This window comes from Gymnogyps californianus, chromosome 3 (genome assembly GCF_018139145.2).
Source record: "Gymnogyps californianus isolate 813 chromosome 3, ASM1813914v2, whole genome shotgun sequence".
In the NCBI taxonomy this organism is placed as follows: Eukaryota; Metazoa; Chordata; class Aves; order Accipitriformes; family Cathartidae; genus Gymnogyps; species Gymnogyps californianus.
This window is the reverse complement of record NC_059473.1, coordinates 70,225,048-70,238,128: the sequence shown is the minus strand read 5'-3', so window position 1 is coordinate 70,238,128 and position 13,081 is coordinate 70,225,048. Positions and strand designations below refer to the sequence as shown.

The 13,081-nt window shown below is 37.3% G+C and overlaps 1 protein-coding gene across 1 annotated transcript in view; it reads right to left on the bottom strand.

Moving 5' to 3' along the window:
• The window catches only part of TRDN (triadin), a 242,640-nt gene that overhangs the window by 19,998 nt on the left and 209,561 nt on the right, over positions 1-13,081 (bottom strand). Inside the window, 9 exon segments of the mRNA XM_050893954.1 lie at positions 565-612; positions 1,550-1,594; positions 1,801-1,836; positions 2,908-2,934; positions 6,959-6,979; positions 7,848-7,895; positions 9,641-9,655; positions 10,392-10,394; positions 11,729-11,773. Of these exon segments, the coding sequence (XP_050749911.1) occupies positions 565-612; positions 1,550-1,594; positions 1,801-1,836; positions 2,908-2,934; positions 6,959-6,979; positions 7,848-7,895; positions 9,641-9,655; positions 10,392-10,394; positions 11,729-11,773 (288 nt within the window).

Below are 13,081 nucleotides of genomic sequence, written 5' to 3'. Positions count from 1 at the left end.
TGGAACATATTTTTATTTTTACGGTAAACTAGGAAAATCATGGAGCTAACTGATAACACAATGCAGGGAGATTTCCTCCTAAGATGCCCTACCTTTATTCACCTTTCTTGCGAGGGGGTTGGGGTGGAGGGCACACTGTGATGGGAGACAATATTTATTAATGTGAGAGAAAATAAATTGAACATACTTCTCCTTATGTGGTTTTGTTATGGAACAGATTTTCAATGAGGAGCATATGTCTGTCTTAAATAATGCATTGCCAAATTACTTACAGGCTACTTTGTTTATAAAGTAATTAGCTGACTACATGTTTGAAAGTTTAGGAAGGTGGTAAAGCAATACCATTTGAGCAAATCATTCTCCACAGGAGCAACATTTATGGATTTGATTTATTTGACTTGCCTCACATCTTGTCCCTTAGACTTGAATGAGAGATATGAAAAGATTGCAAGTGTGAGCTCCTTTACAAAAAAACCCCAGCACCACAACCAAAACCCGAAAAACAGAAAGGAAAATTTTGGAAAGGAAAAGGAAGTTCCTTTACAACAAAGGAAAATCATGTACCTGATGTCAGGTTGTGAAGTCGTGGAGCTTCTTTTACTGGTGGGAATCCTAAAGAACAAAACATAGATGATAAATTAATCTTCAGTTTTAGGCCAAAATATTTGAATAGATGTCAATAAGAAACATGTTAGTTTCTTGGAATCAACTCACAGATAGGAATCTTTATAAACCAGTTTTTTTTTTTTAAGTGTGACTTTCCTAGTAAATTAAACATAGAAATTTTATGTCTAGTAAAACCATAGAAACAAATGGCTTCTAGATACTAGTTTAGCAAACTTGCATCAGTACGGCTAACTATTATCCTTTGAGGTTCCAGGACTTCAATATACAATGTTTCTATGCAAGTCACTGTCTTTAACCAATGTAGAGAAGACCTTTATGTCTTAGATAACTTAATAAATTAGTGTAACCTATTACTATTAATTATCTTCAGAGGTATAGTGGAAACCATTTCTCTGTCTGCATATTACTGTAGGGAAACAGTCAAGGCAGTGCTGTGTCCAATAGGTTAGTCAGAATGTAGGTGACCATGAAGTCTATCTTATGTGTAAAAAGCACTTCGTGTTATCAATGTAGTTATTCTACAATACGAAGGTGGTGATCTAAAGCATCACACAAACTATGGAGATGAACTTTGCACTACCTCACTAGGGAGCATAACAGCAGACTAAGTGGGGACAAATTCTACTATTCTGTGGATACAGTGCTGGAGAACCATGCAGACGGGTTAATGCTGTACCAGCCAGGGAGGGTCACAGGCAGGGCACTGCTGCAGCCAGACTGGAAGTGCTGGTGTAATCCTTGATACTCACATGCAAAGGAGCCATCAGGCATTCGATTACTGGGGATTTATGCACAATTTCATCATTTTGGCTTACTTGCACTTATTTAGAAAGACTAACAAAACTCCTCTTTCCAATCCCATGAAAAAAACTAATATTTGCATTTTGATTGCTGTTTACAGAGATTTTAATCCTTTTATTACCTTTGGTTTTTTCATCTTTCAGATGTTTCTTCTCAATTGGTTTTTCTAGCAAGGAAAAAGTAGCACAGTTTGAGGTTGGTAAATTGACTGCTGAATAGATTATTACCTACAGTTTTCAAGTAAAATTCTTTGAAAATTAACACAGATCTTTTAGGGGTTGTTTCAAATAGCAATACATGCAGAATTGTAATCTCATACTATTTTTATTGTGATCTTCTATATATATATGCACACACAGAGTAAATTCCTACCTTCTTTTTCCTTAGCTGTCTTTGGTTTTTTTGTGGCTAGAAAGATTTGCAAGGAAACAACATTAAGCAACAGGCATCAGAAATATGGGGCTCTTACAATAACTACACTGCACAAAGCTGATCTCCCCAGTAATTTCCCTGGCATAGTAATTGTGGTAAATGTGTCTCATGGCATGTATACAACATATCTAATATTACAACAGTGGCTGCTACCCTTAGTGGCAATAGTACTTCTGGGCTTTCCGAACAGTCATCGGAAATTGTTTGAATATTACTGGTTGCAGAGTAGTTTGGAAGCTCCTGATAAAGGATTTAGGCACCAGAATTCTGTAATTCCCTAACTACTGCCAGAATTCCCTAATTATTTGTGGCCAAAATGCATCAGGGAAGGATCCCTCTGCCTATTGCCTGCTTCTTACCCTCTTTCCCGAGCAATCTTAATCGTCCGAAACAAAGAAACAAAAAAACCCACCCCAGGATATGGAGCTAGATGGACCTTTAGAACCACCAAATGTGACCATTCTGAACTCCTACAGCAGTAGATTCTGATTTGTTTTATTTAGCTCATTTTTGTCTAATTGCACATTCACTTAGAACATGTGCTTTTTTCTTTTTGGCATCCTTTTCCCCAGCCCGCAAACACAGACATTTGGTCTGTGACTTCATTCAACAAGGCAGAGTGAAATTAAGTAAGGTGTATTGCTTCAGGCATCTGAGCCCATTTCAGTATTCCCTGTTGACTACAGCAGAAAACTGTCAGGCTGCCTTCGAACTGTTCATTTTCACTTCATATCGTCCAACCAGTTGTAATAACGCTTTGTTCAATGTCTTCTGGTGCATGTGTTATCTGATTAACACTAGCTTGCTCAGTGCTGATCACCTGCGTCTAGCTCACCAAAACACGCTGCAGAAGATGAACAGTGAAAATAACATAATCAGCCGATCAGAACAGTCTTTGGTAGAGAACTGTGTAGCTGCAATGCTGTCAGTTTACTGATGCTGGTTTACACCGGCATTGTTCATTGTTGATGAACAATATGTATTAATCAACACCGCTATGTTCATTAATTCTTTCCATAAGACATACCAGAGAAATGTAATATTTACCTGCTGTTGGGATTTCACCTGTTGGCTCTCCAGGAAAATAATCAGAAATGAAGAGGAAGGGGGGAAGGAAAAGAATATGAGGTTCAGTACCATGTTTTTTCAAGGCAAGTAATCATTTAAATAGATCTTTTTCATCTGCAACTTTTCTGCAGGATATTAATTTACAAAGAAATGTGCCTTAGCAATGGGCATGTACACAGAATTTCACACTGAAAGCTAAGAGTCTCACTCTTTGAAGTACTATAATCCAGCATGCAATGGTTCCTGCAAATGCAAACACAGTGCCAATCAAAGCTTTCCAGCAAGCAAATATTTAAATAGAGTTATTTTTAAATGTGCATTCAAGGTTATATCTGACTATGCTATTTTCCAAAAAATGTATTCAGTTTAATTGTTACCTCTCTTTTCTTATCATCCACACATCCCAGCCAAAGACTGACACTGACCTTGAATACCTGGCATTTACCCCTGTATAACTGTTTCTCCTGCATTATCAGTTTGCCTTGCCTTTTAAGAGTAAAAGCTCTTGAGAGCTGGAAAAATTTTGACTACGTTTTTGCACAGCACCTGGCACAAAAGAAGCATATATTCCCGTGCTATTATAATACCATAATAATTAATGAAAATCGATCAATTCCCTGGTGTAAACCATCATCACTCTTTTTAAATCAAAGGAATGAATTAAATTGTGATCTGGAATCCAAGAATTTTTTACCCATCACTACTTCATTAGTCCCAGTTTTATTTTAGAACACAATTTTAGGGAAAGAGAATCACACACTAGCCAATCAAAACCTTTATTCCTTGAACCTAGAGCTGGATAGAAAAGGAATATGCTCACAAAACATTTCAGGGTCTCCTTTGATTGAATTATCTCTGTATTTTCTTCCTGCTGAGTTTTTGGCTTCAGATGAACATGAAGTTCTACAGCTCACACCAAGGTGAAAATGTTTCAGTCAATGCTTTTTCAACAGGAAGACTGAGCAATTAAGCATGATTTTCACTAACACATCCCAGGAAACTTTCATTCAGGTCTTCGTCCATAAGGAGACTCATAAATGTCAGTGCTCAATACTTAGGCATCACAGGCATTCAGCAAAGGCCAGTTTTGCTGCTATTAAATGCTAACGTGTTTAAGTCCTTTAATATTTACATTTCTGCTTATGATCATGCTCATAGTTGCTGAAAGCTGATACATTACTGCATTGTGACCCAAGGATTAATACCTCTTCTCATTTTCAGAAAAAAAAAAAAAGAAGATTTGTCTGAGGCACTAAATCTAGGAAAGGGGTTCATGTTCTCGCTCCTTAACTGAGGAGTTTTCTGACTGAGGGATCTGGACTGTCCTAGTTATATGCATATATCCTAACTTAGGATTAATGATTGATTGATTCTCTTAGACAGTAAGGTACTGGAAGACTGTTGACCTGAAGGGTAGTTAGTTTGACCCTCTGGTGTATGTAACATAAGGGCCATTTTCTCCTCTCAACGCATCAACAAAATTCCACTTGCTCTGAGGGCTTTGGGAAACACTTTACCCCTATAATGGGACTTTCATTATAGAACTAAATGGGAATAGAGTTTGGTCAATGCTTAAGTTTTTCTTAAAATATCAGCCTACGTGTTCTTCCTCTTGATTGCAAAATGTGGTTTGGTATAACTTCTTGCATGAGTAAGATATGTCACCAGTTTTGTCTGCTGTTCAAGGTAACCTCTCACAATTCAAGAGTCTTTAGTCAGTATGCAGGGAGTAAATTCTGAGTTTCATTACATGTTCAAATTTGATATATGATCAATTGCTGTCAAAGACCCTCTTGCATACTAAAACAGAAATAGTGAAAAATAAGATAGTTTACTAATTGCTTTTATAATTCACATAGCAGGTTACTATAAACCTGTATTTGTTGTTAATTTGGGGACTTTTCAAACTCAACCTTGTATTTCTGTTTATAACCTGTCATTCACTTAATGATACAATCTCTCTACTGATGTAAACCCCATTTACTTTCACAGTAAGAATACACAGGGTACAATGTGTGAGTAAATTTAGCCCAGGATAAATGTATGGATTTATTTTACATTCCTACTAGACCTGAACTCCAAAATCAGTAAGTATTTTGTGTCCATGGCTACATCTCATACTGAATTACATGATAGCTATGTTCATGTTATGGCAAGTGTACTGTACACCTGGCTGAGAAATATATGAAGCAAAGCTGTATAGGGCTCTAGAAATAAAGAAGGCAGTGATCCAACTAAGTGTTCTTCTTTGAGTGGAAAAAAGTAATTTAAAATAGATAGCTCTGGTGCTTAAAATCTTGACCTAGATCTATTCAAGGATGGTTAGCTCAAAATAGGCAGTGTAAACAGAATTACTTTCATATATGATCATAGGTCTGCTTGTTACTGTTTTTTCTTTTTTCTCTTTTCTTTTTTTTTTCTTTTCTTTTTCTAAAGGCACTGTTAACCTTTATAATAATTTCAAGCGGCAGGATATAAGCTCAAGAATGCGGTACAAACATCCTTCTGCAAAGGTCAAGGGAAAATATCTTGGCTATTCCTTATATTCACAATACGCCAGGGTAATATAGCTCTTGATAAAAAAGCATTGTAGACAGCGATTTTGGGTTAAAATGATCCTTATTGCAGAAAGCATGAGGAATTACTCACTTAAATCTCTGATGGTTCTCTAATAGTAGAGAGTGCCATCAGTGGGTCTCTCAGATAAATCAGTGCACAAGACATAAAATGTCAGTGAACAGATCCAGTGAATACAAGACTGGACAAATCTGAATAATGGAATCAAATAGAGGAATATTTACTTAAAATACTGGCAAAAAATGGAAATAAACTCATCAACAGCTTCAGAGGAAGTAATAATTTTGCAATGATAAGTTGAAAACTGAACGCTGCAGTTCAGGATTGCAGGACATCCTTCAGTGTTGGGACATTTCAGATGCTTCATGTTCCCCCTTTCCCTTTGGAGCTGGGGTTCAGAATAGCACTGTGTCTTCTGACAGGTGTTTAAAAGTGGGTGTTCATCTTGTCTAACCTCAAGCACCTAACATAGGAGAAGCTTATGGAATCAGTTTGCCTTGCCTTGTTGTCAGGTTCTGACCTGGAGCAGGAAGAGATCTGTGTCTCATAGGGCTTGGCCTTTGTTTTGAATACTCTTTGTAGATTACTTTGCATCAGAGTAACTCATGGTTTGGTCTTGATGTGCCAGGCACAGCACAAAAAAGAAAACAGAGATCCTGTGCTAAAGAAGCTACAACTAATTAATCTGTGAAAGTCCATACTTCAACATTTTCACGATTCAAAGCATGCAGTGTAAACACTGTCCTTCTGATTGTTGTCTGCTCATGATTTGCAGCATGCAGTGTGTAATGACTTGCCACAATAAGCATAGATCCCAGTCTTTATCTATTCAGAAGGCTTACTGACCTTAACAAGGGCTTTATCCAATGACTTCAGTGGAAGTCTTTGTTATGCAAGAAATTCCCCTTGAATCCTCCTTAAAACTCATCTAAAAAGGAAATATTCCTTTCTCTAATTTAATTTAGTTTTTTAGTAAAGTAAAAAAAAAAAAGGCGCATTGAAATAAGGCCAGGAATGTGCTTAGTGAATTAATGAAATAAGTCATTTCCAAATGGTAAAAGAAGTAATGAAAAGGTTGTCTAATTCAGTTATGCTACATGCCATTTTGTTATTTTTAATAAACAATATATTTGCATAAAGACAAATCATGTGTCTACAGACATCTAAAATCACCAGAGCATCAATTATGGTACTAGCATAATTTACTTTACTTTCATAAAAAATAAAAATTGCAAACAGAGTTTGAATGTTGCAGCTTCACAATATTAAATTATAAATGTACTTAGTTTTGGTGTGTTCAACTGTTACTAAGCAGACGGAGTACAAGAGTATCTGTAGTATAAGCAAGAAAATAGCATTATCTAACATGACAAAATTGCAAAAATGCAAATTTAGACAACATGCATCTGAAAAGAAGGTATATATTCCGTAGGAAACAAGACATGACACGTACTCGCAGTGTTTTTCAGTTTGACTGAAAGAGGAAAGAAAAATGGTCAGAACAGTCAGGTGCAGCATAATACTGTTATGGTGGAGAATGGCTTTATTTGTTCTATGTATTTACTGCATATCAAAACATAATTTTTAGTAATCTCACAGTAATTGATAGCAATCTAATGATGGATAATAATAGTAGGGATGTTCTCATCTACACATGATAATTGCTGTGCTGGAGTTAAGGACGAATAATACTAACAATAAGAATTTTAATTCTTCGCTTATGTCCTTTCACAGAGAAGCATGGAGAAGACACTTTTTAAACCCATGGTGATTGCTTCACAGTGAAACTGAACAGTGCTGCTTCCTATACCTGCAGTAATTTTGCTCTATATCTTGTACAAGTGAGGCTGCCCAGGAACTATGATATGCAGAGACATTTATCACAGATGATGGATAGTGCCAGGTTATGACCTGAATAGTATAATACCTGCTATGGATGAAAATTAAACTATTGCTGGTCCTGAGAAGTTGACTCATACAGGAAGACTGTGAAGTCCAAATAAATGGCAGATACCCACAAATAATTAGCGAAATGAAGCCGTTTAAAGCAAGCGCTTTCAGAAAACAGTTCAAATTCTTTGCTGGTATAACTCTTTGACATCAGCGGAATTACAGAAGCAGAAATTTGACCTTTGATATATATATCTTCAGACAATGACAACTGGCATTGCAAATACATACTGTGCTACCTTAGCTACAGTATGACACGTCAAGGCCATTCTATAGAGCAAAATAGATCACAGGGCCATGATTTTGACATTTGTCATATGCAATTGTATTTTGCAATTTCTTTAAATAACTGTTTCAAACGTAACAAATGCATAAAATGCAGGAGTGCTTACCTGGTTTTGTAGATGGAACATCTTTTTCATGTCTGACTGCTTCATGCTCTAGATAAAAGAAACAGCATAACAAAATTGCCATAAAGTTTCTGAGTTACATTTTGTACGGGGTTTTTTTTAACTAAGAAGGATTGCATGTATATTTTTCAGGAAAAAACATTAATTTTCTCTTGCTTCATGCTGTTATTTTGGAAAAAAGACACATGACTAGTTACTAACAGATTATCCACTGAGGGATCTGCCACAAAATAGCAAAGTTCAGTGGTACTGCATATAGCTCCACACATATAGCTACTATTAATGTTACTAAGAGTCATGCATGTATCTTAAGGAAGAAGTCAGTTACTAGGGGCTCCCCTTACTTTCTGAAATGTAGTTTGTATCTACTCTCCATTTTTGTCGTTTGAAAGGAGAGTACAGAGCAAACTCAGCAACCATTCACTCGGCCTTTATGTTGTTGATTCAGACATAGTTGAGCTGAATTCCCAAAGTCTCAAACACATCCTATTCCATATGAATAAATTACATCTAACTGTGGAAAATTAGAGAACTAGCACTGCTTGGTAGGCAATGCATCTTCCCCCCCCCCCCCCCCCCCCCCCCCCCCCCCCCCCCCCCCCCCCCCCCCCCACTCTCCTTTCTATTTCATAATTATTACTGGAAAAAATGAGAATTTATGTTAGGTTGCTGGAAATGGAAAAGATGAAGAAGCTTTGTTTTAAAAACAAGGTCTAGCACTACATAATTTATACAAAAGTCATACCTGCTTAAAAGGAATTGAAAAAACCCCACACTACAGATCTCATAGCATACTAGCAGCTATGCCAAATGCATGCAAACAGGGGCCACAATACATTTTAGAGCTGAGGAATCAGTGGACAGCTATGCTGGCCTTGTTTTCAGGTGATGTTTCCCACAGCTAAAAAACTGTGTATCAGTTTATTTTTGAGCAACAAAGACACAAAGGTGGGCTGTAAAGTGTAAAATGTTGAAAATGTGACTAGCCCCTGAAAAAAGGGCAATACGCCTCAGCCCTCCTGCTACTTAGATGAATAATTGAACTCCTAACAACCGTGATTTCAGGTGAAGATATATGCCGGGAAATGCCGAGATGAAGACATGATAGGGAATTTCAAATGGGAAACAGTTTTATGAGGTATGAATTAAAACTTACGTCAGTGAAGAGTGATATTTTTTCCATATCTGGGCTTTTTTTGAGCATGGCAGTATTTGGGGACACAACTGAATTTTTTTTTTTTTTACTTTTGCAGTTTACCTTGCATGCTGAAGGTATGAAAGTTATAGAAAGTTAACAAGCAGGCTGCGTGGTAAGTTAATGTATGGACTCTTTCTTCAGTTCTTTTTGACTGACAAAAATTCTAGACGCAGTTATGCTAAAATAATATATGATTAGGAAGAAAATGTGATGATGTCTTTCTTTTTCTCTTTTTAATTCAGCAGGAGTATTTGTTCAACTCAACTAATTGTTAAGAGTGATTTTTAAAAAGCTTGTCACTCCTGTATTAATTTTTTGTTGAGACTTGTGATATGGGAAGCACAGAATGCATTGACTCCTGTACTGAAGCAATTGGTTATGTCAAATGGACTTTTAAATAGCAATGGCAAGACAGTATGTTAAAAGAAAGTAATGGAAGGCATGGTGATAAAGACGCTATAATTTTAAGCAAAACTAGAAATTGCTAAGGGAGAGTTTCCATATGTTAAAGTCAAAAAAGCCACACATATCCAGCTATTTTACAGGAATTTTTCTGATCAAGGTAGGTACCACGTACTTGCTGGCTTTGCTGCTACAGAAGACAAAAGAGGGTAAATTGTAATATTTAGATATAAAGAGAAAAGAGATTCTACTTTTTTTTTTCTTTTTAACATTCAAATATTTTTATGGCAGTCAGTTCTCACTTGTTTTTAGCTTCCCCCACTCATGTAAAGATGCACAGCATTCAGGCACCTAAAAAGCAGGCCTAACATGTTTAGACCTTTGCAACTCCCACTAGCTATCAGCTCCTGCTGAAATAATGCAGTATTCTGTCATTTAGCACAGTAACGCATTTATGTATTCCAGAACCATTTCTCCCTGTGTAACAGTGTAAATCAGAAGTAGCTCCAGACCAGACAACAGATGATTGGGAATTTTGGGTAGGATTCAACTGATTTGCAACATCGAGAACACATTGGTCTACACTTTTAGTCAGGAGATCACTAGTCATGTCCAGAGGCTAATTAATATCATTATAAAATGTTTGTTAAAGAAAGATTGTATGACTTACTCACTGTTTGAAGTTGCCTGTTTCAAGCTTAACAGGTATTGATCTGAAAACTTACAAGTTATTTCTGTAGGGGCTTATGTTAAGTTGGCCAACCTGAAATACTGCATTTTCAGTTTGGTTCCAACAAACAGGAAAAAGACTTGGCAAGCATATGACTCTAATTAATCTTACAAAAAGTAGTCAAGTCATGATATTTCTGGCAGTTTTGCTTCCAACCACTGCTAAACCACAGTTTGAGCCTTCTGACTTTGCTCACAAACTAAGAGTGAAACTTAGCTGACCTTAAAAACAAAATTGTGAACTTAGGTGTGACAATCCTGTAAATTCAAAGATGTCATTTCTTCCTTCTTCAGACTTGTTTGCCTATCAGTAATTGCTAACTCATTAAATGTTCAGGTTAGAAATATATTGAAGTATTTTGCAGTAATTTCTCCAATTCTATTAACAGAAACATAATTTATATGGTTTTGAACAAGCTACAGCAGTTTATGATCAGATAAAAACTATCATCAAAACAGTATTTTTATTGGATAAACAGAGTGCTGTAAAATATCACTTCATAGTAAAATGATAGATTGTCATGAGAGTTCTTATAGAAAGCAATATAAACCCACAAATTCTATGAATCTTCACAATTATAGGCAGAACCATACTATTCTGTACAACATCTATTCTGCTACTGCAAAGAAGACATACACGAAATAAGAATAGTAATGAGGTAGTAACCAGCACCATTCAGCTTAAAACAAAAGAGCATTTTATTTTATTGGAAATATTCATCATCATCATCATCACAATCATCATCATATCAAATGAAAATCCGTTGTTGGCATCATTGTCCAAGATTTGGCAATCTTTCATTTTATATTTGGATCAAGGCTACTGTCAGTAGAAATCAAGAGGTTGATATCTAGAAAAATCTTTCAAAACAGCTTTCTGTTGACTGTCAATGATGATGAGAATGTTCTAATTCCTTGGGTGACCCTTCAGGGCTTCTATAACAGTCAATATTACTTGAGTTTTTCTGTCAGCGTTATTATTACAAAACCTACAAGGTCTAAATCATAGAAAAGACCCAAAGACTTAGAGATCAGTTCCAAAAACATTTTCCCCATGAGAAAGCCAGTTTAAGACCCATCCAAGTTCCTAATCCAACTGATGACTCATCCTCCTGCATCACTCCCTACTTGGGCACTGGTCTCTGTGCTGTAAATTCAGTCGCTTGAAAGATCTGAGGTTGAAAAAACCAAACAGCAATACCTTACAAGGATATTTGGGATCATTTCAGAGATCTGATTTACAGCTACACCCCATTTCATTAGCCCGGCTCTGGCAGAGAGACTGGAAAAAGCAGCCCAAGAGTTGAAATATCTTGACCTGTCTTCGTCATTGGAAAGACTGTTCTTAGAATGGGATCTGCAATTGCCACTCTGCTGGATTTGCTCTAAGAAAGTGTTATCAGTCACATATTTCAAAATACTGTGAAAAAATGATTGCAATGCAAATGTACTACATTAGATGAGTACTGAATAATGTTTACCACCCCCTCTCCCCCTCCCCCCCATAAATCAGGAGAGAATGACTTGTTCCTACCTGACTTCTCAGTGGGAGTTGTCTTTTGTTGTTTAATTTTCTCCTCTGTATTGTGAAAGCAATGTTAAAATTAGAAATTCACACTGTGTTAACATAGGTGCATACAACTGGAAAAATATTTCTATACGTGATATTATACATATGGTTCACAATGACAAAATAAATGCATGTCTTTATCATCGCTAAGATATTGTAGCACTGTAAAACAGCATGTATGGATTATGAGTTCCGACTGCATGGTGAGATCATACTCCATGGAAAAAATAAATTACTGGGCCTAATGTCTCAGCCATCAGAAAACAGCCACATACCTGGTAGTGTCTTTCAGGCAGGCACTCAGGTGGAAACTGTATTCTAATAATACAGCTATTATAATTTTGTGAACATCAGCTTCCTAAGTGTCTAAGTTCAACCATTTGGTATTATACAACACTGAGAATTTCTGCTTAGATACTGCCTAACCACAAATATGAATGGATGTATCCATGTGAGTCTACACTCTGAAGATGAGAAAGGTACGGAGATCCCCAAGCACATGCTAACTCGCAGAGGCACATTCACATGGGACAGTGCCAGTCTGAATGCCAGTTCATACCGCCTGCTACTGGACAAGCTTACCTAGACCCAGCTGGATGTCTGTCACAAAACCTTACAGCAGCCCTGAGCTTCTGCTAATCTCATGAGAAAAGCTGCCTGAGTTCACATGCTCTTGAGCTGCCTGTGGCTTTGCTCAGCACACTTCTCAGATGACATGGACCCGTGCTGACATCAGCCACCAGACCTGAGCTGCCTCTCCTCCAAGTAAGCTGGTGGATGAAGCTTCAGGCAGAGGCACAGGTGGGACTACACTTTCTGATCAGTTGGGGTTTGTCTTAACTGCCCAATGGCCCAGTCAGGTGGGAATTGGGATGTTAGTTTTCAGATCTCTGCTCTGCCTGGTTTGGTTGACTTGAACTTCACCCTTCCTGATCCTTTCATAGCTCTACTCCCATTTTCTCTCTTTTCCCATACCTGAATTCAAACCTCTCTCCTAAACCCTGCCTTTCAAGATTCACTTACATCACTACTTTTCTTTTTAAATATATGTAAGAAAGACACATTCAGAACATATTTCCCCTTCCTCTCACTGATGGAAGCAGTTTACAGCCACATGCCTCTGGCCCCTTCCTTTTCCCCAAGACCTCTGCGAGGCATCAGATTGAAGCTGACAATGGCTGGGTGGAGGTCAGGTTGGGCAGGGATGTCTTGTCCCTGAAGTCATTCAACTCATCTGAGTACTAGTTGGCTAGAAACCCTCCCGGGTAGTCTGTCTGTGCATGCAAAAAGCTGCTTGGCTCCTGAATATGAGCAATG